Raw genomic sequence first — 26984 nt, 5'->3', positions numbered from 1 at the left:
ATAGCATGGTACGGAAATGATTTGCATGCCTTTTTAAAATTTAAAAAGAATGCCTTTTTAATGATGAAGATTTAATTGCCAAACGAATTTTTCCTAAATTTTGACAATTTATACAAAAAAAAAAAAATCTTGCATAATTTTTAATAATGGAGTTTATTGCTTCTCTGGTATTTAAGTCATTTTCATCATTTCATTAAATATTCTTTCCTCTTCTTACAATACATTCTTAAGCCTTAAAATTATACTTTCATTCTTTCACAAAATTCGTTTTCTTTCATTGTTGAAAAATAAGGGAGGAAGGCTTTTCTTGTATTCTGTGTTATTTGTCTGAATAATAAGAATCTGGAAGATAACATGCAATTAAAGAAAAAAATTATTTTCACAGTTATGCTTTTAATGAACTATGATGCCAAGGTCCTAAAAGGAAGGCTTACATGCACAATAAACACAAAATGAGTAACTCTACTTAAATATTACAATTTCATGCTTTTTTCGGAATTATGTTCTGCATAAAACATTATATGAAATTAAAGAATACCAACATTCCAGGTGAATTAACTAGTTGCCAAAGGCGGCTAGTAAAAAATAAGAAAATCTTATAATGAAGAGACGTTGATGAAAAAGCTGCGCAGCCTTTATACTGAATATTTCGACATTAATCCAGCGACGAACATCATGATGCAAGGGTCATTAAGAATAATCACTTTCAATATTGTTACGGAAAATAACAAATAACGACGTTTATTAACACGAAGACACAGATGATAAAACACAGCAGAGACATATACAAGCAATATATGGCAGCACGGAATAAAACTGTAGCCTATAAGTAGCAATCGATAGTAAACAACCACAACAGCACACAAAGCGGTCCAACAGAACTCAGCCAGAACCAGTGTAGTTATGCACTCTCTAAACGCCTGCGATTCTCCACTGTCTCCCCGCTTTAGCTGTACCGAACTGCCGACTCATACCTATACTACTGGCTACTAAACACACAGTTTGATGCTGCTTCAATACTTGTCTCCAAAACGCGGCGCGGTTCAATTCTCAATCCACTAATCGCTCCAAGTCCACACAACGCTTGCGCTTCGATGGATTGATCCAACTAATACGTCGCTGGCTCGATTCAGACTAACTATATGACTGACTTCGTCTTCGATAGATGGTCTTTTATAGCTTCTGGATCATGACACAGAAGGTTCTCGAACAAGCAAGCATATCTTGCCATCTATTGGTCCTATCACCAAAATTCCTGATGATTCTAGAATCATCCACTTTGACGCCAAGCCGCCAAATGGTCGCAAGTCTGGGTATAATTGATCAAGCATTCAATATAGTTGAAAGTAAAAATATCTTTCCTGCGATGGAACTAACTGTGCTGAGAAGCAACATTACAGATTCGTAACAGTATTAAGAACTGGAAGGTATAGTTTTAGAACGAACAGTAATCACATCTTAAACCTTTTAATGAATTTAATCGATTCAAAAGTTGAGTAACAATAGCTGCTAATTTGGTGCATGCAAAAATAATTGGCAAAAGAAGTCTCCTTCACGACATTACTGAGTCTTGAAGGACAAAATATTTTTCAGTGACTGATTTCTCCATCTTAGAATAAATGAACATAGAAATATCACTTAATATTTGCAATTGGGATAAAAATTGTCGTTGATTCAAAATCTGAATTGTGTTTGTATCTTAATACCATTGTTTTTGTTAGTTGTAAAATACTTAAAGGAAGAATATAATTTTCGGTTATTATCCTTATGAATTTGAATTATTGAAAATTGTTAGCTGCAGTAAAACTTCGATTATATGAACTCTAGTTAATCGAATCAAATCCAAAAGTGGGGGAATCTAAAAATAACATTTCCCTCCCCAAGTAAAAAAGGGTCAAGAGAGCAAAAAAATTGACTTCAACTATTCAAGCACTTATTTCTTTATTACATATGAGTTTATACAAAATGTAAACTGATTTTATAGTAATTAAATTTTTAAAAAATTTGGCAAATTCCATCCACTTCTCAAGAAACATTTTTTCCCCATCAACTATCAAGATATTTGCTTAACAGTTCAAGTTCAGCCACATTTATTCTGAATAACTGAAATTTCATAGCAAACGAATAAAAACTGAGATGAAATTTTTTATCATGTGCAAAAATGGCAAGCTAAATGAGGGAATAAACCTGGGATATATGTACCAATTTTAAACATAGGACAGTTTTTAAAATGTGGTAGTATTTAACATTTTAGAAAAGATTAATAAGCTAGTTATAATTTTAACAATTCCATTATTACAGTATTAGATCCCTTGAATGTTATTTTTACAGTGCAGCTAGAAAATAACAAAAACGACCGTAAAGCCTCAATGTTTCAATCTATTTATTCTCTTCATATGTGTATGAATTTACAAGAAAGGAAAGCTCCTCCTAATTCAACCACAAAATTTCCATTTAACAACAGTTGGAAATCAAATCCCAATCGGATGCATTAAAGCTCAAAACATTTTAACTGTTGTTAAATTTTCTTAGACTTGACCAAATCAGATCAACCTTCTTAAATTTATTAAACTAAACCAAATAGAAGCTAGTAAATTAAGCCAAGTAGTTTAAATTTCTTATATGATAGCAAATTTACTATAATATATTAAATATCTAATAATTTTAATACTAGAAAACAACTACTCCCTGTTTGATTGTATTTAAAAATACAATAGCCTAGAATAACAGTGCAGACAGGTAGCTCACAAGTATCTTTATAAATTATTTTCAGTAAATATGCAATTTGTGTCAAAATATTGTAAAACTTCCAGTTTATGCATAATTAATAATAACAACTCACAATTTCACCACAGTTTTAACCTTTAGAGCATAATTTCACACAAAAACTGTGGCTCATTTATTTATTTTCCCATAAAAAAGGTTTTCTGTCTTCAATTTTCTTCATAAATATAGGCATAATTACTTACATGCATGCACACTAATTAAAATCCATTGCAGTTCAAATATAAAGGCAAAACTCAGTGAAGTCGGAATGTCTCATTTTATAAACATTTTCCAGTCATAGTTTATAAACTCTCAAATTAATTTTAATTTTGATATTGATCTGTGATTACTCCCAAAAATAGCATGCCCCAAAAATTAATTTTATACCTATTTGAAATTCAAAACTCTCAAAAGCTAGCATATGGAGTTACACTTAGAAATATTTAACAATGTGAGCAATTTTTAGCAATGAAAGGAAATAAGTTTCCTCTCGGATCAATGTTTTCTGTCATTCTGGGTCAATTTTTAAAGTGGTCACAGTGAAAGAGATGGGTATTGAAGAGATGTTTACCAACAAGAGATGCTAAATGCAAGAAGAAAACATTCACTTCACAGGGGGTTTTTTCCCTTTTTTTCCCCCACATACAGTAGCAATTTTGAATTAAACTTATGTTTCTATGAAAGTTGAAAGATTGAGGAAAGAGGGATTAGCCTACATAAATTTACTTTTATTTTATCTTTGATTTTAACAGTTAAAAATTTTGATTTCATCATATGTATGTCACATCTTTGATCTAAATATAGAGTAATAAATACATGTCTGAAATAAATGGTTGAAAGAAGTATGTAATTTTTTTTGTTCATGAAGCTCTTTAATTTAAGTGCCTTTCGTAAAAATATTTCACATCATAAAAAGGAGGGAGGAGAATGAGCAAAAGAACTAATGACAATACTTATTCCATAGCTCTAACTCAAAGCCCAATTACTGACTTTTTAAAAGTAGAATATATTTTTAAGTCATGTCTTCAATCAAGAATACTAAAAATACTTTCTTTTAATTGATTATGTCTAAAATCGCCAAAAGTAAATCTATCAAAAATAAGAAATCAGCAATTGTGTTTAATTTAAATACAATTAATCATTTACATACGTACACAGTTATATGTTTGTACTAAACAAATGTTATCCTTTAAGTTAATATAATTCTATATTAACTTATTCCAATTTTGCACAGTTTGATTTGTCAGATAATTATGAAGTAACAATATTTAATAATTAGTATATGCAAGGATATATTTATTTACAATATATATATAAAGTTCACAAAATCTAATATCCAAAGTGTGTAATAGAACTGACAATTAGAAATCCCAAATTGTATCAGATTAATTCTTTATTTTATGTGGTGTTATAATGGTGGCTTCCTTAAAAATAAATAAGCAAGAGAATTTGTAGTCAAAGTAAATTACTTTTATTATATATTTACAACTCTAAGAATAAAAAGGTGTATTTAAACAGAAACATTTTTAATACAAAAATCATAAACAAAATTACAAGCTTATAAAAAGGTTATTAAATCACCGATCTGCAAATAAGTTTGCAAATAAATCATAAAACATAAGGAATTATTTATTAGTTAAATTTTGTATGACTAAATAACAGCTTCTATAAATGATAATTTATAACTTCACATACAACACAATGCCATAAAACTACGATTAAAATTTTGAATTTCTGAGCAATGATTTACAAATATTTTTATACAGTACAGCTTCATTCCTCCATAAAAATATAGCTATGTTATATTGGAAGTAATTTATTTTAGCCAAATGAAATAAATTCATAATATATATTATGCACAAAACTCTGAAGCTCATAAATTGGCTGGTTAATCGATTTTCGAGCATCAAAAGTCAACACGACTTTTTAGCTGTAAAAAAAAAAAAAAAGAACTTCAAAATGTACAATTATAATCTGGGATAGATGAACAAACTCAAAGACACTACATAAAATGCTTTCAAGAATCGAGATCATTTGTCACCCAGTGATAGAAGAGAAGTTATGGCTTGGTCCTTATTTCCACGGTGGTTTTCCAACACCCCTAAAATCACCTCTCGATCATATGATGGGAACATTTCTTGCATCTAATAAGCAAAAAAAAAAAAAAGTATAATTACATATTAAATACAATAAATGCAAGCAATTCATGAAGAAACAATAAAACATTTGCAAAATCATGATTACATAAAGGATGGATTTTTTTTTTTTCTTTTTTATTTCATATATCAAAAAAAGCTTATCTTTTTAAAGTTCACTTTAATACAAAAAACTTTTTTTGGAAGGGGGAAAAACTGACAATATTATGGCATGTTCCCATCCAAATTCTTCATTACTAAAATGTAGTAATATGTTAACTAAACAATTAATTCACCACCATTCATTAAGTAACAATAAAATTAAATTTGAAAAAAATCAAGATTAGTAAATGAAGTAAATATATCATTCCCCATAATAATAATAGACAATTGAAAGAAAATGTTTATTTCTAATTTAATAAATGGTCTGAGAAATCTAAGGTACATTAAAGCATGCTACCATTAAGTTAATTTGAAATTTATATTTATATAAGAGCTTTGTCTTTCATAACCACATTACAATTTTTTTTATCTCCATTAAAATTTAATTAGTATGTTAATCTTTTTTTCTTTTTTTTTTTTTGGCATGTACAAAAGGGATTTAGCATATTTTTTGTCTAAAAATTACAAGGCATTTTTTTAAAGGGAAAAAAAATATATTTGCGTGCATTTAAAATTTTTGCTCATCTAATTATTTCGGTAAAAAACAAATTTTAAAAAACTTAAAAGAGTTATTTAAGGCACAGAATTTGTTAGGGGGAATTTGGTTATATATGTATACATTATCACTGCATTGAATAAAACTGCAAATTATCTAGCACATACAACAAATTTAGTCCTGTAACAAATTTCATGATATTAATAGTAAACAATAAAGACTGGCAACTCTTTATGACATGAATATTTTAGAAAAACTTAATCTAACTAATTAGGTTATAAATATATAAAAATCATAGTTATTCAAGTTTGTTTTATACTAAGCTAATTAATTGCTTAAATTAAAATGCACCAGACAAGTGTTCACATGTTTACTTTTATTTCTAAATAATGAAAATAAATAAAAAATTCTTAATATACATTAATTTGTTGATGCATAAAGCAGATAATTTTATACGTTTAATTTGAAAAATAATTAAATAAAACTCCAACATTGTTACAGATATGTAGGATGGACGTACGTTTTTTTTTTTTTTTAATCTTTATTATTAGACCTACCAACTGATTATAGACTTTAAAAAAAATTACTGCTCGGGAAAGTATTCATCTAAACTCTCTAATATTCAAAATCGTATATCAAGGGTATTAATAATAAGGAATTGCTAACAAAACTATATACTAACATGCAAGGAAAGTTTTTTAAAGTAATTTAATTTCTTGACTACAAGGATAACTTGATGGAAAATAATATCACATCATTAAAAAAATCATTTATTTCTTTATTTTCTTCCCCCACCCCTTTAATGTCCGTATAATTTATGCAATGAACCATACATTTAAAAGGAAAAAAAATTCGTTTTTATCATTTTCAAAATACGAGCAAAATTAAAATTCAGAGTTCTTCATAAAGGCAGCTATTAATCCTATTGTAAAAAAATCTTTTGATTTTAGTCATATCTTTGAATAGTTAAAGATTTTCATTCCAAATTGTATACAAGAAAATATAAAAATGCACACAAGCTTATAGTATGCATTCTATAAAACTCAACATGTAAAGTATTTAAAATTGTTTTCCATTAACCAAACCAAATGTATGCCATTTAAGAATGTTTTAAGAACTTTACACCAAAATAACCAGATAGTTATAAAAAAAAATTCATTTGTCTTTATACTTTTTATATGAATTTAAATTTGTTTTTAAAAATATATAAAATTTATATTCAATTTATGTGATTAATTATATTTATTTCTCTTCAGACAACAGTCAATAAATAAACTGAATATAATTTATCAATTAAGATTATTAAAATGTGTTCACTTTCAATAATCAAAGTACTTAGAAAGTTCGCAAGGGAAAAGTTAGGATAAAGATTTGCATGATTTTATTTTATTCACTAATGATTGCTTGATGGTGATTATTTCATTTCTGAACTACAACGTTTCTAATTATCAGAATTTTCGAGATAATTTTAAAACTTTTAATACCAATCGCTTAATTTTTTTCTTATTTTGTTATTAAATTGTGAAAAATATGTTGCTTCTAAAAATGCTAATCATATGACTATAAATTGCTTATTTTATACTTGTTTAGAAACATTCCAAAACTGGTAAATAAAATGCATATTGCCAGATGTTTCTAACAAAATAATTCTATTTTACATGGGCTTATTAAATAGAAGAACCCAATGCAGTATTAAAAGATAGTTATTACCTCCCCCCCCCCTTTGCTTTTAGTAACATTACAAACATTTAATTTACTGACTATTCTAAAAGGCTATAGGTCAGCTTTACAAATAAAAAAAAATACTAATAACTCAAAAAAACTTCAATTTTTTTTTTTATCTGATAAAAAAATTTCTGACTGAACTTGGAATTAAAGAAAGCATTGTATTCGTGTGCTATCGTTAAGACAATTACAAAGCAATCTCAGGAATTGCCATAATTTCTGTGGTAACCATTTCCACCTAAGTTTCAGGCTTACCAAATATTCTTTTGTAATTCAAATTGATGTTTAAAACATTTCTGTAACTATTATTTTATAAACATCATTAATAACTTCCAAAAGAAACACTTTTAAAAATTATGAAAATATTTTAAATGATATTAAATAAATATGAATGAACTGAATATTGAAAATAATAAGAGAAAATTTAATAATATTTTGTAGTTATCTAAAAATATTTATTAACATATACTAATTTGGATGGGAGCACGAAAATTTTAAGAAACTTATTTTAATAAAAAATATCTTGAATGCATTTTAAATGACAAAATTGTTCAGTGTTGTTTTCAATATTACATTTAGTTACAATTAATGTCAGCAAACTAATGAAAATTACAGCACTGTATATGATTACACCTATTTAAATAGTCCTAAATATCATTACTCAATATTATATGTAATAAATCTATATATTAGAACACAAAACAGGTCGATTTTATTGAGTTTTATCTAAACACTATAATAACATTTACTGGCAAAGTCATTGCTCGTTACTTTTATGTACAATCTAACTAAATTGTCATAGACAGTAAAACATGCATTTTTCTCCATTTTACCTGTTTAATATCATCTTCTGATGGTTGGTAATTTGGCTGAGGCGGCTGCACAGGTGCTGGATAATTTGGATTTTGTACAGGTTGTGGACAAATTGAAATGGGTTGGCCTACAACAAGAAATTTTTCTGGATTAATTTTGCATATAAACAATACAATTACAACATAATTATAGTTGTATTTAAAAAACTGCAATTATGAAATGAATATTATATAAATTTTAAAAATAATAAAAAATAAAATAAATCTCATTTACTACAAACATGTAAAAAGCATTACAAAAAATAAAATTATCCTCAATTATATAACAGTACAATTTTATAAATGTGACTTTATTATTTTTGCAACTTCTCTTTTTTTTAAAAAAAAATTTCAAAAAAAGAAGAAGGCCCACAGAATAGACAGTATAGTTTAAAAACATTTGTACAGTATATAGTAATTTAAATGCAAATGTAGCGCAGAACAATACATACTTGTCAATAGTTGCTATTAACAAGTATGTATATTTCAACCAATTATTCAATTTAGTTCATCAAAACATCAAAATGAATTTAGATGGATGTCACTGCATAATATTTTACCTCATTTTATAATCTGGCTTGCTTTTCATTGTAAAGCCATTTACAAGATACAATATTTCAACAAATACTCATTAGGTAGTACCTCCCTCACCAATAACTGACATGTTTCCAATGTATGACTTATCCACTGGAATCAGCCAGCTTTAATGATGCTAAAAAGTTGCATCATGTCAACTTTTTCAAAAATACAAAATATCAAATAGATACTTATCATATTTTAAATGTTGAACATTCATACAACATGCATGCAAATTATTCTTGACATCTCAAAAATCTACTGACTTTCGAACAGTTCTACTTGGTCCACACACTTATAAATTTTGTAACTTTATATAGGTAACAAGGTTTTCATCATGTATGAGTACTATTTATCAAATGTACTTAAGTTAGACACTATTTCTTTGATACCTAAAAAATAAAGCTATCATTCTAAAAGATTGTTGCTTTTAAATGATTTAAAATAGATTTTAGAAGTAAGATCCAAAACAGAAAAATTTTATCACATATTTGAAGTAGTATTGTACTTTTGACCAATATTCGACATAGTTCACAATTCGGTGATCTTAACTCTGCTTGATTTTGCAATTATTACACACCGAGATTCATTTGTCTCTATTATTCAATTGCCGTGCGATTTAAAGACGGTTACTTGACTCAGCAGAAAACTCTCCTTTGAAGAAAGTGTGGACATTCTTTCTCTGATATTCGCTAACCTAACGTTTCTTTCCTCTACATTTTCATTATCGCACAACAAACAAAGCGTTTTGGCATCTAATGTGCTCCAGCCAAGGTTGAATTTTCTTCTTTTGGGGATAATGAGATTTGAATTGCTGTTTAAAATCAAATGTAAACAAAGAAATGTACTGCATATGAATACCACAGCTCTTGATATTTTCACATGCAAAGTTTGAGATTTCCGCTCACGCACTGATAAGTGCAAACCACAGATACTGCTGATTTACGCATATGTGAATCATAGTAGGAAAATAATTAAAATTGTAATTATAAAACTCCTTTTTTTTTAAATTTTGATATGACTTCAATATACTAAAACCTTCCCCAATAAATGCCCTACAAAATGGTACAAATATCTCCAAAATTAGTTAAGTATTTCTCGAGTTTTTAGGGTTTCAACATACAAATGCTTTTAGGAGACTTTATTTTATGCAATGTATAAATGTTCAAAACAAATATTAATACTAAAATAATTATTTTTCTGCAATGAAAAATAATTATATTTTTCTGTAATGAAAAATATGACAGGAAAAAATATTAACAAAAGGAAACGAAATAACATTTTAAATAACCAATTTTATAAGCAAAATTTTTACAAATTCATTAAAACATTCCCAGTGTTTTCATATACATATCTTTGCATTATAATCGGTTGGTAGTTGCTATGTGGCATTTTAAAATATATACTTGAGATATTCACAAGTTAAATGAAGAAAAGCAGAGCAGTGGAATAATATGAATTAATTTTCAGTTTCTTTTAATGGTCATAAGTTTTAGAATTTCTTTTTTACAACACACACACACAAATATACATACATAAATAAGCATGCTTGGTCTCTCACTTATTAAAGATTAGTTTAAGAGATAGACGTAGATTCCACCAAACTTTACACAAAGTTAAACTAGATATTTGTATTTTATCCAATTTAAAAACATTTGTTTTTCAGTTTCACATGGCTCTTCAAATATTCTGCCATTTCAATGAGAAAATTCCAAATTCATATGCTTGAAAGTATAAAATCCATTCTTTAATGGAAAAATTTATATGTGTTCGAAGGAAAAATATCTTTTATCCCAAAATGTCTTTTTTTTAAACCAAGGATCCCTTATCTGTCTTTAACAATAAATTTGATTAACTCTTTCAAGCATGGTTAATTAACTGAATGAAAATGGTTAATTAATTAACTGAATAACTTATATCAAATTATTTAAGGTTTTGTTGTTCAGTTTTTTAAGCCATTTAATGAAGAAAACATATTCTTACGGCTTAAAAACTTTCCTCATTAAGTAATTTAAAAATTAATAAAAGTATGAATTTAAAATCGATTTCAATATTTTAATATAAATAGTTCTAATGAATATAAATGAATCAACATGTGTGGAAGAGTTAAATATTCAGGCAAAATATAAAATAGCAACTTTCACACAAGAGAGGTCTACTAATACACAACTTCTTAAATGCCAAATATCATATACAATAAGAAGAAAATGATAATACACAAAATATACAATATAATAAAAAAAAATCAATAATTCCTCTTGCCTTCCTCCTGCCTTGAGATATCAATGCAGTGAGTGTGTGTGTGCGTTTTTAATGATATTCTTAATCTAATTCAAATCTTAATTGATTTCTTAATTCCTATCTTAAGTTAGTTCATGTTACTTAATTCTAAAATCTTCTCTTACCTCCTGATCAAAATTCCACTTCTTAATTTATTTTTAACACACATTCCAAAAAATTTATGACTATTACAATTTCCCATGCTCTAAGCAATGGATGAAGATCCCTAACAACTAGCCATTCTTTTTAAAGATACTTTATGTACCTTTTCCACAAAGAAATGTGTCAAAACAATCCATATCAAAATCTCTTAGTAAATTCATTCAGAGAAGAATTACTTTTACTTTATTCTTGTGTTATGATGTAGATAGACAACTGTCTTATTGTTTCTACCAATGTATAAATCATGCTTCCCTTGTTAAAATAAAATCAAATTAAATTCCAAATATCTGCCCAAATTATGCTTACAATGTTATATATATATATAAGAAAAATGATTAAGAAGCATTAATTTAATCAGAGAAGAAATCTGTGACTGAATAATGTATTATTGCATTACTCAGTAATTAGATCATTAAACTAATCATTAAACTCAAATACAACCCTTTAAACTGGATAGTTCAATCTAGATACAAAATAAGGATAAATGAACTATCTGACATAAAAAAAGTACCTTTCTACATAAACTCATATCAATAAAATATTCATTTCAGAAATGTCAAACATATAAAGGAAAGAAAAAAAGAGAAATATTGACATACCACCAACGTAATACGGCCAGACTCCTAAAGAGGGCTGAGGAATGACCATTAATGGAGCAGCAGCTGGCATAACTGAAGACCAGTAAGGCACAGACTGCAAAGAAACGATAAAAGTAATCAATTATATTAATTAATACATAATACTGAAAACCGCAGGTTAAAATAAGGAAATCAAAAATAATGTGAAAATATACCAAACATTACTTAATAAAACAAAAGTTCATTTAACTAATAATAAGAAAAGTGTTTACTTAATCATAAAATGAGTGTTTATTTGTAGGTATGTCTTCATTTAGATCATTTCCTTGTAACAGGCTAATGTAGTTAAGTACAGAAAACACACTTTGAGGAAACTCATGTTTTTAATATATTCATTTCTTAAATTTCTTATTTATTAATTTGGCTAGAAAAGTACAATACATCTTTTTTCAAAGAATAGAACAACAATCTGCAACAAAATATAACTGTACAGGATTATGCAACTAAAAAAAAGTAAATCTATATTGGGGCAATGGCAATATCTTATAAACTTTAAGATTTTCCCCTATTGACAGCTTAAAAAATAAAACTTATGTAAAATATTTTAATATATTTTAATTATGTAAAATGCATATTAATTTATGAAGGATTATTATAGATTTTTTTGCTTTCCAGGAACACTAATACATATTGGAAGAAAATGAACAATTTGTTTTTATTCCAGTGTTCATGCAAAGAAAAAAGTATTCACTATGGATTCTAAAATCATTTACAGCATATTCAGAAACTTAAAAAGTTTTCTGGTTTAGAAAAATAGGACTCAGAAAACTCAGAAGAATATTTTTAATTCAATAATTTACAAAAATAAAATAATTTTTTTTAAGGACTTGATTGGATTAGCTTTTGATTAATATGATCATGTTAAACTGATGCAGATATTCAACAATTGGAAAGTTTAAAAGGTTTAAAAATCCATTTTGGCTTTTCTTTAATTGGACAATTCAATTTTTGATTCAATCTGAAAGAAATTTTGTGCATGCAAAACCATTCAAAAAATTAACTACTAAATGATACCGAAAGATGTCACCGATATGGATTTTAATCAGCTTTCTAAAAATGCAACATAATGTCTCATGGATAAGTTAATATGCTAATGTTTTATATATTATTTTTTTACTAAAATGTTTTAGATTCTTATGTTTATATACTATTTCTATTTCATATTTTTGAAAGTTGTATTAAACATTTCTGTTGCATTGAAACACTATTTATACAGAAGTAAAATGCTTGCTTTGCTATTGATTTAATACACCACAAATTAAATGATTCCTGATTTGTGTGTGCATGCATAAAACTACTCTCCCCCATCACGAATGGAAAGAAAATTATAAAAATAGAAATATAGATTTTTATAGCCTATATATCATTGCAAAATTTCAGCTTATTCTAAAATTTAAAAAAAAAAAAAAAAAAAAAAAAAACTGCCTTTTAGGCAACATTTATAAAGAAAGCAGAGTTGCAATCAATTTTCCGAAAAGGTATGTATATACATATTCTTGAATTATTTCTTCAGGTAAAATGTGACAACTTACAAATGAAACATGAATGTCAAAATATTTTAATATATAAGTTATACCAGACTAAAGAGGACTATAAGTAGAAAAGTGCATTGAAATATATTTTTAAAAAAATACATGATTTGAAATGAAACTGCTATACCATAATCATCATCTATGCCATTGCTATGCCATAATCACTATTTCATTTTTGTAATCTAAAATCATTATTAAATGTCATGGATGAGCACTATTCACAGCATTCATGCATAAAATTCAGTAAAGATTTTACTAATAGCTATTTTGAATTGTTTTTTGAACCAGTCACATATTAATGGCAAGTCAGCAAAATGAGGTCAATGCCCAAACTCTGGACCTTGAGGTATTCCAAAGAAACTTCTTGCAAATGACAGTATATCATCAAAAGATCTGTACCTTGGATGATTTCAATGAGTGTGTTTCTTTTATTAGATTTATTACACAAATAGAAGTAAAAATTTTATAAGATATTATATATATATATATATATATAAATTTTATATTCAGTGGTAAGGGCAACCATATATGGATGCCCATACTGAACTTCATTAGCCAAAATAAGATTTGTGATATAATCTTTTTAATGCAAATTAAATTTATAGATAATTTTATGCTGCTTTTATAAAATTTGAATACTTTTACTGCAGTTATTAAATCTGAATACTTCTAACTTGTTCAATGCCCTGTATTTTATAAATTAAGAAAGTATAACTTTATAGTAGTGGTATTGAAATGATAAACAGCAATTGCAAAAAAATATTAATACTTCATCATTACCATCATCTGAGTAATTTTAAACAGGAGAATATTAAAAAATTAATATTTTCTCTCTTTAGATTAAACCCAGGTCATTCACCACTATGCATTACTTTATATACCTACTAGCCGCCTTTGGCGACCAGCTGGTTCGCCAATCTTAATGCACGTTAAAATTTTAGTAATTAAATATTTTATGGAACTCCCATTTTAATTGCTTCTTCATTAAAATATTTTAAAACTTCAAATTTTAATAGTCATATAATTCACTCATATTATTATAAAGGCCTTCAGCCATAACGTAATATGTATCTCTCTCATTTTCTGTTAGCTCCCGTAGAATTTATGCTTTAAATTAAAGTGGAAATGATTAAACTGCAATAAATATAATAATATTTTTTTTACTGAAACAAAGCATTTTTTTTAAATATGAGTACTGAAAACAGAGTCGCTGAGTATTTAAACCTTATGGCCACTAAAGAATATTTTTCTTAATTTATATAATATCTCAAGAAGTTTTCAACAAAATTTTCTCAGATTCATCATAAACAGATCGTTTAATTAACAATGTTTAGTTTCAAATGCATTAAACACTAAAAAAATAAACAGAATCGTTTGAAATAATCTGTCGGAAACATTAAACCATCAAAACCAAATCCGCATCCGTTGAAAATATTTGTCAACAATAAGAAAACAATGTGCATGCGTGAATTTTCAATGCCAATTATGCTAAAACAAATGCGCAAATTTTCTACTCCAGTTTGGGTAACGATATGCAGATTATAAATTTTTAATTTCCTTTATTTTGTTTTATTTTAATTCGCAAGTACTTCAGAATGAATCTGAAAGATCGATTAATTAACAATGTTTAATTTTAAATGCATCAAACATTAAGAAAATAAATAGAATCGTTTCAAATAATCAGCCGAAAAATCTTAAGCCTAGCTTCATGACTGTTGGGGAAAAAAACTGAAGCCGTACTCATTTGGCGATGGGAAAAATGAAAAGATTTTTTTTGGCGGGAAAGTTAGTTTTTAATTAATAATTAAAATTCTAATTAAAAATTCAAAAAAAGGGCTATCCTATCTTTTAAGTTAGATCAAACTGCACACGGTGTGCAAATTTGATTAAAATCAGTTAAGTAGTTTAGGAGTCCATCGCGGACAAACAACGTGACACGTAATTTATATATATTAAGATTAATTTGGAGAGTTTTCCAAATAATTTGTATTATCATTTTTCAACCTTTTAAACTGAAAAAAAAAAGTTTTAAAAGCCAATATTAAATAGATAATACTCTTGAGCAAAACTTGAATATTCATAGATTTAAAAAAAAAAAAATTTAACATGAAAGATGTGAAGCAACTTACTCTAATGTAAATGGTTATATTGATTGATCCTTCTTTCCCTTCACCTTGCTTGCCACTCAATGGGACCCAAGTATCAACAAATTTTCCTTGTAGAGCTTCGTCTGTCAAAACATAATCTGCATATGCAATGCGTTCATCTGGTATAAGTGTATTCTAAAAGACAAAACATAATTTCTTATAACATATTCATCATAAAATTACAATATATGATTTGTATTCTGGTGATTTATTACAAAATTAGGCATTAGATTTTTCTTGCATTACAAACAAATTATTTTAAATTATCAATTTTAATATTTAATTGCTGATGAAAGAGACAACTTGCTTGGAAATGGCAGATAAGAACCTCGTCTGTTCTACAAAAATCCAATTCAAATTTTGTAACACGAACAATTAATTCATGAACACAGTGAAAAATTGGAGATTATAAACTTAAGTAAAATGCAAAGCTTTGAATATGTATTTTTAAGATACAGTTAAATAGTACAATACAAAAATGATGCAATACATAAAGATATATAAAATGTTTTCTATTTTAAATACATATTACTACTTTTATTTTAATGGTATTATACTACTTATTATTAATTGTTAACACTATTAACCAACAATAAAATATTAATTGTATATTTTGTTCAATTAAATTCCATAAAAGTGAAATAAAAAAAATGTAACTTTTAAAGTGTTTGTATTATCTTTAAAAATTATTATTGTCTTTAAAAATGCATTTCTAAAGAACTGATGAAGTTAATTCTGAAATTTTTTGAAGTGGTATAGCTTGATATTTTTATATAAAAGTTCATCCTTATTAAAAAGTTATTATTAAAGCTGATTATTTAAAAGTTCTTGTTAGTACAATCATTCAAAATAAAAGTTTAAAATATTAAGTATCATAAGGAATGCTGCTTATTATTTGTAAATATCCGCATTTTTATGTATATGAGTTAGAAAGGGTTTAATTCGTCAAAATAGTGATGGGAGAAAAGACGAAAGAAGATATTTATATTTAATAATAAAGTAAACTTCGATTACTCACAGATTCATGAGTGTAAACACAACAAATAAATCATAATATAATCAGAAAAAAATATTAATTCACAATAAAATATTTCAGAGGATTTTTTATTTACTGTAAATGGCATAACATTAAATTATGATGATAAATGAAAGATTTATATTCTTAAGATACAGTAATTCACTTTTTTTACAAAATAATAATGATTTTATATTAAAATGCTTCATTTGTATAATTTATATTTTAAAAAATATTGTTAATGATTTTTTTACTTGAAAATATTACTTTAAAATGTATACTTTTGCCACTTGAATTAGCCATATAAGCAATCAATAACAGAATTTTGAATTAAAATAAATGCGAACAGAAACATTCATATACACATAAAATAAATTGAATGAAAAAGTATTTAGTATGGCGGAAATCAAGGTCAAAGAATTCCGGAAATGCACCTCATCATCCTGTGCCTCACCCCTTAATAAGATAGAAATGCCAAAAAGTGTTAAGCTCAGGATACTGAAATGAATAGCAATATTGTACTCATTTTCAAACTAAACAGATAAAGCAGTTCCAATAAGAAATAATAATAATAATTAATAATAATTTTTAATATTCTAAAGCAGATATTTTTTGAGGAATAATTTCCTTTTCTGTAATAATTGATAATTTCATTACTTTTATTTCTGAATAAATAGAGCTATTTAATGTTGATTATAAAATATATAATGCTCATATAACAGTATTTCATTCAGAATTTTTTAGCCCCCTCCCCCTTTTACTGCTGTTTCCATACCTTACGACTTTTGACACAAGATGTCATTGTACAATGAGTATGAAAATTATAAAAGCAGCAGTGAAAATATCTGAAAAAACCATATTATACTGAAACTTTTTTAAATGAAATCTTACAATAAAAATAACTTAGTTAAAAGACAATGAAAGTATGAATGCCCATATAATTGCACAAAATCCACAAGACCAAAATACTCTCAGAAGGATAGAAAAGTGGACAACATAAAATTAATTACATGGAATAAATAAGACAATGATACTCTTATTTCCAGTTTTAAAAAAATAAGCATATAAAAAACGGGATTTTAAATAAATTTGGGATATTTTTTTTTTTTTTTTTTATAGAAATCCTAAAAATAAACTGTTTAAATGTTTTCAAAGTTTAGAACTTGATCAATAACTAGTTTTAATACTATTAATTCTATCTTTTGCTAAGAGTTTCAGGAGCATAAATTTTCTTATAAAAACATTTATTCAATTTATAGTAGAATCAATTAAATAAAGTTATAATGTATTTCGACTTGATAAATTATATGTAGCATTTTCATAAATATAAATAAGACGATGTTTCTATTTTGACAATAAATGTTAATCCCATGGCAAAAATTTGTCACATAGCAGAGAGTAAATGAAAAGTTTAAACAAATGTCCAATCTATAATCTTTCTTTTAAATCTAAATACACATACCTCATCAAAAATCTCTATGTGAATAGTTCTTATACCATGAGGAAGGTATCTGAAACAAATTACAGAAGACAGATTTTAAGTATTGTTTAAAAAATAAATATTTAAAAACCCTTTATGAAATATTAATAAAAATTATTTCATATTTTCTCCTAGATTCACAGAAATAAAAGTATAGTCCTTATTCAACAAAAGAAAAACCTCACATATACTATTTATCGTCAACTTAAACAATACAAAGCTGGATACTTGAAATATCGTAAAAAATTTTAACAAGTATACACTAAAATAAAATGACATTTTGCTCCGATATTTTTAGCAAACTTCTTTATTTGAAATAAATAACGTGAAAACTTAGGATACATCATAACAATTAGCCTGCATTAGCTGCTATTCAAATAAGTAGATAAAAAAAATGCTAAGTATGAGGAAAGACATTGTACCAAGTTTTAATAATATATTTACTGCATTAAAAAAATAATTATTAATGATTTAATAAAACATCAAGTGCTAGATAATAATTTACACTAAACACACCGTGACTAGCAATACATTTTCCAAATGGAATTTCAATGTACCACAAAATGCCAGTACATTTGAAATTTAAATTAGCACAGATGATTTTAACTGATCAAAAATTTCAAAACAAATCTGAAATATTTATTATAACACAAAATATGACTAAATATACTTTATTCCAATAAAAAAATTACTGCATTAATTGTAATTTAAAATTTTTGAGTTTATTTGAAAGGATTTTGAAGAAGCTTCATAGTGCAATAAAATCACCCCATACACAACTAAACATCAGAAGAGTAAGAAATTTAAACACGTATGATTTGTATAAGAGAATTTAAAAAAAAAAACAAAGAAAATCTACAGTAACATCTTTAAATAAAAGAAAATTGACAGAACAAAACTCATTTTTAATAATGAGTCAATATTATGACTCACAAGTTGAGTAATAGAAATGCCGATGAAAAATTAATTCAAATTTAAGGAAGTCAAATTGATTTATTCATTTTATAGTTATTAAAAATTTATTAATTTCATTCAATACATTAAATATTTTTTCATTAAAAATTACATCATAATTTTGTAATAACATTCCAATTATAATTTTATAGTACAATCTTTCACTTTAAGGACATAAAGATACTTTGCCAATACAGCATCAAAGAAACAATTTTATTTTAATGAATAAAAATTTTACATACAGTTTTATAGCCACCAGTAGAATGTTTATAACATTTCATTTAAAACACTAGGGGTAAATTTTGTTAACAAAAAATAAAAGGTAAAGATTAAAAAAATAACTAGTCACATTCATTTCAATCATAATAAGAAATTAGGGTTATAAAACAAATAATGTAATAATTTTTTAAATAATAGAAAGTGATATTTAATAATGATATTTACAACAGTCACACAACACACCAAATATCAGAAGCTTATATCCACTTTGTAAAGAAAGAACCAAATATTAAATCTAGGAAAACAGATGAGTGATTTTCCAAAAATTTCACAGCACAAGACTGCTATGTTTCAAGTCTGATGCACAATTGAGCTATAACTGTTTTATCAAAATTTTAAAATTACATCCTTAGATTAAGCTTAGAGAATAGTTGCTACAAAGTTAATAGAACATGCCAGCAAATTAATTAAAAATATTTATACTAACGCAGTGATAGTTTTGTTCCAACTAGGGAATTTTCCTCCTCTGACATCAGTTTGAGTTTCAAATACAGCATGTCCTATTCTGACCCTTACATATGGATCCATTTTAGTTATACTGTAGTTCTTTGCTAACTGGGCCTAAAAGAAACAGCATATATAAATTTAAATTAGTAATATACATTCATGATAAATATGGATTATGATGAAACTAATATTAAGTAAAATATTAACATGTGTGAAATTAATAATTTTGAATTGAAGTCACATGATATCTATAAATAGACATTCTCATCTTGTACCAAACGAACGCATAGGACTACTATTCTATTTATATATATATATATATATATTTGGTGTATAGAGCGTCATCCTGGCGGTGCTCGCATCATCACTCAAAAGCCAATAAGAAGCTATCTGATTGCCGCCTTTAAAACTGTATTCAGTACTGTAATAGCGTTCATCAATGTAAAGCGGCCCAGCCATTTGTCCAGTTCATTAAATTCATTTATGTTAATTTAGTATGCGATTCCTGTAATATGAGCCATCTCTAAGCATTAATCTCAACCGGGTTTTCCCCTAGGGCCCATGAGAGATATTTGATTTGATATATAATCCGATAAGTAGAGGCCAGTTTTTCGATCCAGAGTTAACATGTCTCTACATATATCATTTAATCCCTATAATAATCTTTTTAATTATTTATTCATTGGAGAAAGTATTCAGATGACAAACGTTAAAATAAGAATTATTGTATATTTTATATTCTTATATAAGCAAATATTTATTTGAGCAGCCATCATTATATAAGCATTTTTTAAAGGATTATTAATATTTTAATTCTGATTTAAAAAGAGCAGAAAAAATCATTTGCGATAACAATTAGAAATTAAAATTATTTCAGAGAACCTTAATATAAATAGAAAATAAAAACAAAAAGTTATAAAATTCTGCAATTAAGAATGCTAAGTATGATAGAATTGGATATTAAAAAGGATAAACTATATGAGTGAAACATTGAAAAATTATTAAAAATAAATTGGGGAGGGGGAGGGGGTTATTATTTAATTACAATGCTTGCCAGATTATTAATACCAAGGTAAAAAAAAATTTTAATGCAAATAGTAGTCACTTGTTGTCAACAGAAATTCGAACTTCCGATCGTGATTTAACAAAACTTGTCTAACTGTTAATAAAGTCTTATGAAAATACTACAACTCTTCTAAACTGCACTTTGAGAAGCTAGGTGACACAATGCATCTTGGGCATATAAAGCATATACTGAATGTATTTAAGACTGAAAGGCAATCTTCAATCCATTTCAATAATCTATTTCGAAGTTATCTGACAACAAAAATAATCAATGCAGATGAGCATAGCCATGCAATGACCAAAAAAAAAAAAAGTGTGTGTGGGGGGGGGGGGGTAAGAGTATCTTAAGCATATTGGCATACAATTCACACAAAACCCACATATCTGTCACTCTTTATAGGACATACAATTATTTCAATGTAAATATTTCTTTAATCCTACCTAAAACCATTAAATTAATTATGAAAACTTTATCTATTCTGAACAATTGAAGACAAGTTGATATGGCTTCCAAATCAAAACATCTCTAATATCACAGATTAGACTATACCTGAACTTGACAATAACTAGTGCATAATCTTAAGCTTTTAGTTCTATTGATCATGGCTATACATTGCCTTGAACAACACTGCCTTAATTACCATTTTAAAACTTGAAATGAATAACCTTTGGACTACAAATATTAAGTAGATATTTATAGGATAAATGCACTAAAAATATTTATTGAAAAATTTATAAATAAGAAAAACTATTGACAACTTGAACAAAAAAAAATAGCTAGCATTTTCATTGTAAAAGAATCAATTCTGTTATTAAAAGTAAAATATTAATAAAAAGTATCTAACTGAAGAAATTATTTTAATCAATCATTAAAAAAATTATTTTGATATTCCAATAAAATTTGTTTACTGGAAAATTTACAATTTTTTCAAATTCTAATAATGCATTAAACAATATTTCAATTACTTACACACTAAACTTCTTATATAAATAAAAATTATTAATTTAAATTAAATAATAACTACTACAACATACATCTAACAAAAAATTTATACAGAACTTTTTTTTTTTTTCAAATAAACTGATTTTTAGAATGAGTATATTTGATTATTTCATTTAACCCATTGAAAAAAAATTCAATGCAAAATTATTCGGCTAACACAAGGAGTTGTTTATTGCTTTGAAAAAAAAATATTTATTATAGTTTTAAGTTGAATTTTACTAAAAAATTAATTTACATCTTCTTACAGATCTTTCGGTATTTTTTAAAAATCAAAATTTAAAAAAAAATGTCAAAATCATGCAGCATCTTGAATGGTGAGTGAAAGGCACCATCTGAGTGGAAAGGGTTAAAAAGAATAAAATCACATTATTGTTAAAAAAAAATATTGAAAGACTGCATGTCTAATTTTCACATAACAAATTAAAAATCTATTAACATCCATAACACTTACCCCTACAACACCAAGTGTTATCTGTGTGGCCATATTAGCCTGGGCATAATTTTGTTGATGTTGGGTACCCTGTCTTGTTTGAGAATGAGCATTGGTAGTGCCATCTCTAGAATCAGCAGATTCGACTCGTAAGAAGTCTTCAGGAAGACTTCCTAACATAACCTAAATTTAAAACAAAAGGATCAAATCCAAAACTTTTCAATTAAAAATAAAACTAGAAAAGAAAAATATCAGCAATATAAATGCAATTAATACACCCAATAGTAGAAAAGAATTAATGTAATTTGCCATTACTTAACAAGTAACATTACATATCTCAATTTTCCAAACTTTAAAATAATCAGAAAAAATTCAGATATGTATGGAAATAATTTAGTTTTGGTGGAAGTTTTAAAACTCAAATAAGAAGTATTGCTTGTCAAACAATAGCATAACATTTCCAAACATAATTTATAACAGAGTAAGTATCTTCAGAAAAACATATGTACGATTTTTCTATTAATTTAATGTTATTTAAAAAATTTACTTTCTAATTTATAGTTACTATTCCATCAAAAGATTTTCAGTTATCTTGAGGCCTATATACTAGTATTATTCATTTAGTAGATTGGTGCTATTTTATTAAAGAACTACAGTTAAGATCTGACATGTCATCCCAAACATCAACCAAGTTTTTGTTAAAGATGCTGCTAACAGAACTACAGTAACATGGATAATCAAATGACATATTTCTATTCATGTCACAATAGGAGTAATTTTATTAAATCAAACAGATATAGTTATCATGAACCTATTATTTCAACTGGTTGCTTTCAAATCTTATTAAATTGATTATATCTAATAGGATCTTAACAACGTTTTAACAAAAATAATAAAATCATTCAATTTAACTATACAACATCTGTTGCATAAAAAGAATTATTTATATACAATGAATAATAATATACTGAAAAAAGTAACAGTTTCTAACAGGAACTATTGAACCCCTTTCAAATACTGCAAACTCTCAATTTCAAATTACTATTCATTTAAATTTTTTGCTCCAAATTTTAATTGTATCAGCTTAGCTCATCTATTGTAAAACAATATTTTGAATATATGTATGCTATTTGCTAATTTTCGGAATAATTAAAAACGTATTATTCAATAAGAATATATAAACAAACAAATCGCCTTAAAACAAAAACAGTATGACAAAATTTACATGTTATAGAATATTTCTAACTCATCAACATAACAAAAAAAATATTAAACACGCTATGACACATTAAAAATCTAAATATTCAACAATTTCTAAAATTACATCATTTGAACTGTCAGCAGAAACTAAATGAATCACTGCGAAGCAGATAAATGCGACATTCTATTATTTAACGGTATTATAGGGGGTATTATACGAAAAACAAGTAATTTCTGCAAAATTTTTAACAGCAACCAAAAAAAAAAAAAAAAGAATTAGTCATCATGAGATTTATGAAGGTGTGTTGATTGGATGTGCGTTTGTGTTTATTTTCCTTGCCGGCTATGTTTACAATATGTTAGATGAAGCTCACAGATACAAACAAAAAACAAATAAAACTTTATATTTTATTTCTTACCCGATTTCGTTGCTCAATATATCTTGGAGTCGTCATTTCGCAGTTTTAATATTTTTCGAAAACTCTAGTTCGCATATCGTAAAATCCTGAAGTCATCTGAATGCAATCCAATCACGATTTCATTAATCGACAGCCAATCAGCTGAAACAAAACTTTCTTCGTCTGCTAAGATATGGGTTGAGATTGAATCGTCTTACTTTCTAAAAACAAAAAGATCAAAAAACAGTAAAGGACTCATTTTAATGTTTCTGAATGTAGTCTTGAGTAAAAAAAATATATACACCTAGAAAAATATTCTAAATAAAAAAAAGAGACTTTAACACTAAATCGCTCATTTCAAAATAGTATGCAACTGACATTTTAGAATTGACCCTCAAATTGCCCCCTAGGATAAAATGTATAATTTATTAATTAAAATATTTGTTGACTCAAGTATTTAATTGATTGATTTTCTAGTTTTAATTCATGATATATAAGATGTATTGATAGGGAGTTATTTCATTATCTCAAAATCATGGGATCAATCAATAGACTTTCCGAATGTTACACACATGAGGAAAAGTCTGCAGAACATGTACATAAATTTCTGATCCAGAAAATTTTTGATTTTCCTCTTCAAGGTACGAAACTTTTTTTTTATTGCTATGAAGTAATAAATCATATACATCTGAATCATTACATCATTATTAATTATACATCATCATTATTGCTGGGTAGAATATACTTTTCGGCCTAAATATCATCGTGAGTGTCAAAAAGTTTAGGAATCCTGTGTTATTAGAAGATTTTTCAAATCGATGAAAAGACTAAAATATTTGTATTTGGGTGTTCGAAATTAGTTATAATTATTATTTCGTCTCAGCTTAAAAAATGTATCAAAATATTTATCGAAGCGGCATCATAAAAGCTTACCCTTGAGTAAAAGCACTTGGTTTCCGTTTCATTTCTAAACAAAGTGTAAATGATATTCGAATTTTAACCAATTTAAAGATTGATATAGAATATTATTTATAAAATAACATAGAATTAAATAAAAGACCGAGGCACTAATTGAAAAAATAAACTTTTTTTATCCTTAAAACTAAATTTATGGTTAAGTAAAGTGTTATTTAAATATTAATTATTTTTAACCAGCATAAATTCATTCTACAATATTGCTATAATAGTTCATCCAAACAATAATTTATTTGCACAAGATATTGTACGGAATCTCCATCAATGTTGGCCGACTTCTGAATAACGGAAATTATCTAAATGTATTTTAAATAGATTGTCGAATATTTTGAGTAATTAGGGTTGCTAGACGAAAATTAGAAATGACAGAGAGTGAAAAGCATTCCTTTCATGGAATTTTGAATCAATTTTTCATTTATTTGTAGTCATGCAATATTTTACATGCCTGTATGTTTTCAATGACAGTACTCTATTTTAATACCTTCAACACATAATTATCATTTAATTGATTAATTTTGAATAAATTGTAATTTCATATTTTCGGCGCCATCTGATAGTAAATTTGAAGAAAAATTAAATATCACATTCCATAGCATTTATATTAATAAATATAGAAAATATTAATGAATAATACATTGCAGAAAATATTCGAAATAAAAAAATATGTACTTTTAATAAACTATCCGGCTCTTGAAGTTAACGCTATCATAAGGAGGTACATATTGTTACGATATTTCCGGGTTCGTTTGGATAGTGGGAGTTATATGGTGTGGAGAACGCTCAATCAGCACGCGGCAGTAGAAAATAAAACAACGACGTTTATTTACACGAAGACACACAGGACAGCACAAAGACGACAACTATATACAGCACAACAGACGATTATCTTCAGCCGAGACGTGCAGCATACACAGCAGCCTACAAAACAGCATAAACAGAAGCATACAACAAGTCTCTACTGTAGACAGTAGCGCACAGCTTAGTTCAGCACTAGCTTCACTCCGTCGCTGCTCCGCTTATCTCTGGAACGCCAGTTCTTTACCGTCGATCCCGACTACGACGACCCTGGCAGCCGCAGCCGCCTCCTTTTATAGGTCTCAGGGGGCAGGGCTAGAAGCCGCTCAACCAATCAGGGACGTTCGAGGCGTATCTCGATCCCTACTGGACGGATCGGGAAAATTCTGAATGTTTGGGTATAATCTATTTTGGCGCCAAAGTCGCCAAATGGTCGCCAAGCTCTGGGACCTCCTATGGAACCAACTATGCTGGGAAGCCACATCACAGATTCGTAACAATATATTAAAAGATCGATAACTTTTCTAAAATATTATATCGAGATAGCAATAGAATATTATTCGTGGAACATGATAAAAAAAGAGACATATTTTGAAGCTAACAGTTCTCACCATAAAATATTTCATTTCTAAATAAACACGTATTTAAATGAGAAAAAAAAACATTCTATAATTAAAATATCTTTCTTTTATATGTCCTGAGATTCGTTTTAAGTTTATTTGTAGTCATTGAAATAAAAACTCAGAGAGTTCATTTCCTCCTAAAGGGTCCTCTAGATATCACAATGATTCATTTTTTTTATATAATTGGAAACTGCAAAAAAAGGGGGGGGGGGTATAAATAAAGCTGTAATAAAGTAGGGAGTATCCCCTCCCTAAGGGGTGGTGCTTTCTTTCATTTCGAAGAAAATAGATTTATGTGGCTTCGTTTGCTCTTTAGATTATAATTTTAAATGGCAATAAAATTTTGAATGTATAACAATATTACATGAAAGTTTGATAAATTCTAAAATGATGAAATCAAATACTTATTGTTACGAATCTGTGATGCGGCTTCCCAGCATAGTTAGTTCCATAGGAGGTCCTGGAGCTTGGCGACAAACTTGGCGACCATTTGGCAACTTGGCGACGAATTTGGCGACTTTGGCTCCAAAATAGATTACACCCGAAACATCGAGAATTTTCCCGATCCGTCCAGTAGGAACCAAGATACGCCTCGAACGTTCCTGATTATTCGAGAGGCTTCTAGCCCCGCCTCCTGAAACTTATAAAAGGAGCAGCCTGCAGCTGCCGGGGTTATCGTGAACCAGAGAGTAGTCGTAGTCGGAAGCGACAGAGAAGAGTTGTCGGAAGCGACAGACGAGAGTAATCGGAATCGACGGTGAAGATCTGGTCTTCCAGGGATTAGCAGAGCAGCGACGGAGTCAAGCTAGTGCTGAACTAAGCTATGCGCTACTGTCTGCAGTAGAGTTTT

At 27.2% G+C, this 26984-nt stretch overlaps 1 protein-coding gene across 2 annotated transcripts; it reads right to left on the bottom strand.

Moving 5' to 3' along the window:
- Nucleotides 1–4701: 4701 nt before the first annotated feature.
- On the bottom strand, nt 4702–23944 carry LOC129969588 (toll-interacting protein B-like). 2 transcript variants are annotated; one of them, XM_056084222.1, is made up of 8 exons: nt 23763–23944; nt 22165–22326; nt 19626–19759; nt 17948–17996; nt 15453–15605; nt 11753–11846; nt 8118–8224; nt 4702–4910 (listed from the first exon to the last, which is right to left on the bottom strand). In XM_056084222.1, exons 1-8 carry the CDS (start codon nt 23796–23798, stop codon nt 4797–4799), a joined length of 849 nt encoding a protein of 282 aa, XP_055940197.1. In that variant the 5' UTR covers nt 23799–23944; the 3' UTR covers nt 4702–4796. The 2 variants fall into 2 exon arrangements, with proteins under 2 accessions (XP_055940197.1, XP_055940198.1); XM_056084223.1 differs by lacking the exon at nt 23763–23944 and adding an exon at nt 23468–23586.
- Nucleotides 23945–26984: the final 3040 nt, after the last annotated feature.

The sequence above is a fragment of the Argiope bruennichi genome, chromosome 5 (genome assembly GCF_947563725.1).
Source record: "Argiope bruennichi chromosome 5, qqArgBrue1.1, whole genome shotgun sequence".
Classification (NCBI taxonomy): Eukaryota; Metazoa; Arthropoda; class Arachnida; order Araneae; family Araneidae; genus Argiope; species Argiope bruennichi.
This window is presented reverse-complemented; position numbering and strand designations above follow the sequence as displayed.